We start from the raw sequence: 6,122 nt of genomic DNA, 5'->3' as shown, positions 1-6,122 counted from the left end.
TCGTGTTACATCCGAGGTCACACTCTACACCCAAAAACTTAAAACTATTAGTTCGAAAAGGGATACTGGTCAACCTCCAGACCTTGAGATATTAATTATACCTATCGGTGGTGGCTCTTCCCCACACGAACCTGGTAGCGATGACTGTGCTATGATAAACTTTATCAGTCACTCATCCTGGGTCCTCCTTAATTACTGGAACCCATCCTTCTGGAGGAACAGGTAGAACCTAGAGTTTGCATAATCTCAAGGTTGTTCCCAGTATCGCAAATGGAATCCTCAGGCTCCTCGAAGGGTGAAACCCCTGAGACAGCTCTTACATGGTTTTTCCATTATACAAGTTCCTCTCTGGACAAGTGGTTAGTGCACTTATCTGCCAAACTGGTGGTCCGAGGTCCAACCCCCATCTTGGCCAATGCAGAATCAGAGAAACTTATTTCTGCTGATAAAAATTATTTTATCGATATAGTGCGGTTCGGATCTCACAATAAGCTGCAGGTCCCATTGCTAGGTGACCAATTGGTTCCTAGCCACGTAAAAAATATCCAATCCTTCAGGCCAGCCCCCAGCCCTAGGAGAGCTATTAAACAGCTCAGTGTTTTTGTAAAAACTAAGATACACTTAATTTTTCCAATTAAATAGACTATATCATAGGAAAAACCCCTGGAGAATGTCCTATGATAATATATTCTATTCAGACACGTCTCAATTATCCTCCTGTCCAAGGAATTAATCTGTTAACAGGACTTGGCTCATTTTTCCACAAGTAATGTTACTTTCCAACCACATACACCTTATGTGGTGACCTGTTACAATATACGGGCATATGTTCAATATGCTACCCTCCAAAGGGAAATCCTATATTGCCAGAAACCATCATGGTGCTATTCTCGAATAACCTAGCCCAGAATTGTACCCAACGTCACTTCACCCCACCTCACTCCTGAAGAATGGGAAACTCCCCGCTTTCCCCTTCCAGATATGATGAGGTTCTAATGCCTTGCTCTAGTCAAGTGAAGCTCGAACCCTCTATGTTAGGTTCATGACTTCAATATAGAAACTAGACCAGTATGGAAGAGACCCATTTGCAGATTCCGGGTTAACCTAGCCAACAACCACTTGGACTAGTCTAAGTAGGTATAGTCAATTAAGAACTGACTAACTTATTTTAAGTTGGCAAGACCAGTCTGACCCTGGCTTAGTTAGGTTAGGCTATGTTAACCCTTCCAATTAGGCTAGGACCCTGGTTTGGTTAGGTTAGGCTATGTTAACTCTTCCAATTAGGCTAGGACCCTGGTTTGGTTAGGTTAGGCTATGTTAACTCTTCCAATTAGGCTAGGACCCTGGTTTGGTTAGGTTAGGCTATGTTAACTCTTCCAATTAGGCTAGGCTAACTCCTCCATCACTTAGGGTAGGTTTAGTCCATCAGAGATGTACTCTTAACTAGGCTAGGCTAGTATAGACTAGCTTAATCTAGAAACTAGATGACTTAGGTTAGAGTAAAGTCGTTCAAGAAAGTTTGGGCTATACATGCTAGGCTACAACCACAACCTTCTAGGCTGAGGTGGTAAAAGTGTTTCGAATGGGTAGCCTAGGCACTAGTCTATGCTCAGCTATACTTATAACCTTACTAATTCTCCCAATCTAAGATAGTAAAGGCATGTTCAAGCTGCCAAACCATGTTAAGTCATCAACCCACTGTTAGGCTAAGTTGACATGTACGACATGTATGTCGGAACCATCTAACCTATGAGTTAGGCTAAGCGGACCCGGCTAAGCTAACTAAGAATTGTACCACTCAGACTAATCTAAGATAGTAAATGCAGGTTCGAAAACTAAACTGCAACAATTAGCTGGTCCAAGCCAGCACATGCATACCCTAACCAGTTAGTTCGGACAGTCTAAGCTAAGAACTACTACTCAGATTAACTAAGATAGTAGCAGTAGACTCGGATTGGCTGTAATAGGCTACAAATATAACCACTTGTTAGGCTAAAAGGTATGACCCAATTATCCAAGCATCTTAGGTTACAAGTGCCCTACTTAGGCTTGGCTACCTTAAGTGGCGAAAGAAAGACGTTCACCTCTTCCTTTCGACTTAAGTTTCCATGCGATTTCATTAAGAAGAATGGAGCTACAGCTTTCGATTAACTTTAACTACTTGTGTAAGAGTCGAAGAATTTTGTTAATATTCTTATAGGAAGAAACCAGATTATACAAACAAGCATATAAAACATGGGAATTCTTCTTACCTGTAAAGGTTTGAAGTTTTCTGGGGTCAACCCCAAGTATGCTAATTTCCACCATTCAAGCTGTATACGATTACTAAGAGGTATCCATATCCTTCCATCAATCCATGAATTTTACATGTTGTAAAACGGACTCTGTGTGACTTGAACAAGGTAATTCATACACTTTTGTATCCTTTTTCAAAACAAACACCATGTCAATCCCCGGGGGGAAGCATGCTGGCAGGTGTCCCCATGCTCCCCGAAAGGTTATTGAATTGACTAATCAAATCAATCACCTCCGCATACGAAGCCAGAAACTCTTGGTTTTCTCTTTCCTCCGGTTCTAACGCACTGTGTTCAGCCACAGAAGACGTCAACTCACTCCTACCCTCTGACAAACGTCCTGGTGCGTCATGGCCGTCCGACCATATGGCCGTGGCATCTTTGATCTTTAATGGCCACTGATGGCTCAATCTCGAATAGTCAGTAGGATTTGAGAAGGTATCTATTTGCATGCATCATGGCCGTCCGACCATACGGCCGCGGCATCTTTGATCTTTAATGGCCACTGATGGCTCGATCTTGAATAGTCATTAGGATTTGAGAAGGTATCTATTTGCAATCCTATATACAAATATGAGAGCTATTTTATCATATTGCATTACAGGCAGTCCCGGGGTTACGATGGGGGTTCCGTTCTTGAGACGCATCGTAAGCCGAAAATTGTTGTAAGCCAGAACATCATCAAAAATCCTAAGAAAACCTTACTTTTAATGCTTTGGATGCATTGAAAACTATGTAAACTGCATTCTTATGGAATTTTTCATCAAAAAAACCTTCAAATATTGATTATTTTGCATTTTTGGTGTCATATTTCATCTGCCAGATGAGCGTTGTAGGCGTCGTAACCCTGGAACATGCGTCATAACCCTGGAAATAATGTCTGATGAATAAAATTGAAAAGCGTCGTAATCTCGGAACGTCGTAAGCCGAGACCGTCGTAATCCGGGGACTGCCTGTGCTCTGACACCTAGAGTCCATGGAAAACGTTTGTAAAAGTATCGGCATATGTATCAAGTTCAGCAACAGCATTGTAGTCTCTCTTAGACTCTTTATAGTCACCACTGGCAACTCCGCGTCGGCTGCCAGCCCAGCGACCGTCGACGCTTTCGCTCGTTCGGACTCCTGTAAACGGTTTCGTCCGCTTGCTTTGAGCTTACCAGCCACTGACTTCTTGACTTTCTTGCTGATTGGGCTGTGACAGTCCTGGTTCAAAGATGAAGAAGAATTTACTCTTCTCCTCTTGTCCCGAGGATCAGTCACGAAATCCCATACCCTCCAACGCTTGACTGGTACACTCAGTGACGCCATCGAACTTAGCTATGACACCATCTAGAAAAAGAGGACGAATCACGCCTTTTCTTTTTGTCTTTCTTAGCGATTTCCACCTCTAGATCCTGTTTATTCTTCATTACTGTGTGTACCAATGAGTCAGAAAGCATATTAGGTTCCGGAGGCAGCAAAGTAGATCGAGAATCAGTAGGCTGTGACACCATGACTACCGCCATTTTTCAAGCGTTTTGGCTATGACGTCATCACGCTTGATGGAAGCGTGAGGCTCTTTATGGTACTCTTGCAGCCAAGATCAAGAGACCCAACCTTCTGTGGCATTTCTACTTTACAAGGATGGGACAGTCCTGGCTCGAAGATGAAGAAGAAATTATTCTTCTCCTCTTGGCACGAGGATCAGTCACGAAGTCTCTGATTCTAGCCTTTTCCAACTCTTCACAGCAACCTCACTAGACTAACTTTCCATCATTCACTTGTTCGACAATTACAACTACTTCTTGTGCTTTCATATAATAGGGATGTAACAATCCTGGCTCGAAGATGGAGAAGAAACTTCTCCTCTTGGCTCAAGGATCAGCTACAAACTCCCTATTCTTCCAGGATTGGCAGGAGAACGCACTGGCGGCAAAGCCAGTCACCTAAGCTTGTTGACGCCTAAGCGGAAGGATACAGAGGAAAGACTTGTGTCTTTTCCATTATGTGACTAATATCTCCTAACGCTTGTAATTTCTCTCAAAAACAATGTGCAATAAAAATCTCCAATCCGAAAGCATAGTTGTAAAGTACTCTGGTACCTCGAAATGTAAATGGAAGCATGTCTCCGAGTAGGCCGCAGCTGTGAAGTGACATCATGGCAGTCGCCATGTTTATGACGTCACTGAGCATCTCGAATGCGAAGCCAGCATCCTACCAGAAGTGCAAAGCTGCTGATGTTATTCTCGTAGGCATAGCAATCTAACATTAAAGTCTGCCGTGTTGCACTATTGCTTCTTTACAGATGGCGACACTATTTGCTTCTTTACAGATGGCGACGCATCCGACCGCCGTTCAGTGCATATCAGGAAAAAAGGACATCCATCACGTGGGACCCTGGATGGCAGCACAACGTTAATTATCAAACCAACTGCCCTTGGGTTGGTTCTCCTGATAAGCCTAACGCCGACCGCACACCTGCATCCTCTCTACCCACGTATCTGGAACGAAAACAAGATGGCGATGCACACCTCTCCCCGCAGGGAAAGGAGCACAATTAGTCATAATTACTTCCCAAAGCACATCCAGATACATCAAAGCTTTGGATTACAGGCAATCCATATGAATATGCGATATTCCAAAGCACAGGTAACGAATTAACTGTACCTTAAGAGTTTCTGCACCTACGACTTACTACTTGATGAGTACCTCGACGTCGAAATCGTCGAAGAAAATATCAGGGCATTTATCTGCTTCTTGTGATATCCAGGAAGTCTTGCAGGATGAGAAGGCTTCATGTTCACATACCCGGGAATTGCAAACAACAAATGGAAAACAACAGGGGGCAAACTAAACTGGCTTTAAAAGGACAGAGCAAAGCAAGTCCTCACTTAAAGGCGGTAAGAAAATAACTAACGGGGTCACGAGTTAATGAGGGGTATGTGGGTGGCTCCACATGTCTCGTGACCAAGCACAGATGCCAATAGTCCCTTGCGTACACAATTATTTTATACTTTACCGGTTTCCAGCTGGCGCTGAGTATTTATCCTAATGTTAAGACCGAAGGTTTGTTTCGTATATGAACAATTTAATTTTTATTACCAATTATGTGCTGGGAAGCTTAAACCAGTTGAAATATCATATGGGATTTGTTTGGTGATATATTAAAACAGCATGCAACCATTTGTGGCAATGAGGGAAAGTTCTTTTCAAGAAAAATTAGCTTGGAGCAAGAGATGGAAAGCTGAAATATGGAGATTTTTCTCCATTACTGTTATGAAAAATAGATAAGCAAATATTTAAAAACTGAAAACACTTACCACATTGCCATATTTTGGTTCAAAGTTTCTCTGTCGTGCTGCGTTGACATTTCTTCGTTGTGACACATTCAGTGGCTTCAAATTGCGATCAAAGTTTGTAACTGGCCCTCCAGAACTTTCTTTATCATCATCACCAAGCTACATTGAAATAATATTTTCATGTTTATCAGTTTTATTAATTGTATACCCATACAGTACCATCTCATTGCAATAGAGAATAAAACATAGTAATGTAAAAATGTTTCATTAACAAAATTATATCAACCATATTCTAAAATGACAAACAAAAAATGTGGTCCATAATCCTTGCCTGAGATAAATTGAAAGCGGAATGTGACCTCTTGAGGTTTGAGCCACCTCGAACTGGAGAAGAACGAGGAGAATCTCTCAACTTTGTTGTATAAGTTTCAGCTGCACCACTACTGACTGCAGATGATGGAAAACCATGAAGAGTTTAGTAATTTAGTTGAACTTGCACACAAACCTTATATGCAAATTACAAAATGCAGTACAAAGAACTTACTGTTCA

At 42.0% G+C, this 6,122-nt stretch overlaps 1 protein-coding gene across 1 annotated transcript in view; it reads right to left on the bottom strand.

Annotated features, from left to right (window-relative positions):
• The window catches only part of LOC135222423 (ubiquitin carboxyl-terminal hydrolase 8-like), a 148,686-nt gene that overhangs the window by 107,411 nt on the left and 35,153 nt on the right, over positions 1 to 6,122 (bottom strand). Inside the window, exons 8-9 of the mRNA XM_064260509.1 lie at positions 5,904 to 6,019; positions 5,594 to 5,731 (exon numbers count right to left, since the gene is read on the bottom strand). Coding sequence (XP_064116579.1) covers positions 5,594 to 5,731; positions 5,904 to 6,019 — 254 coding nt within the window. The remainder of the gene's footprint in view (positions 1 to 5,593; positions 5,732 to 5,903; positions 6,020 to 6,122) is intronic.

Source organism: Macrobrachium nipponense, chromosome 3 (genome assembly GCF_015104395.2).
Source record: "Macrobrachium nipponense isolate FS-2020 chromosome 3, ASM1510439v2, whole genome shotgun sequence".
NCBI classification, from domain to species: Eukaryota; Metazoa; Arthropoda; class Malacostraca; order Decapoda; family Palaemonidae; genus Macrobrachium; species Macrobrachium nipponense.
This window is presented reverse-complemented; position numbering and strand designations above follow the sequence as displayed.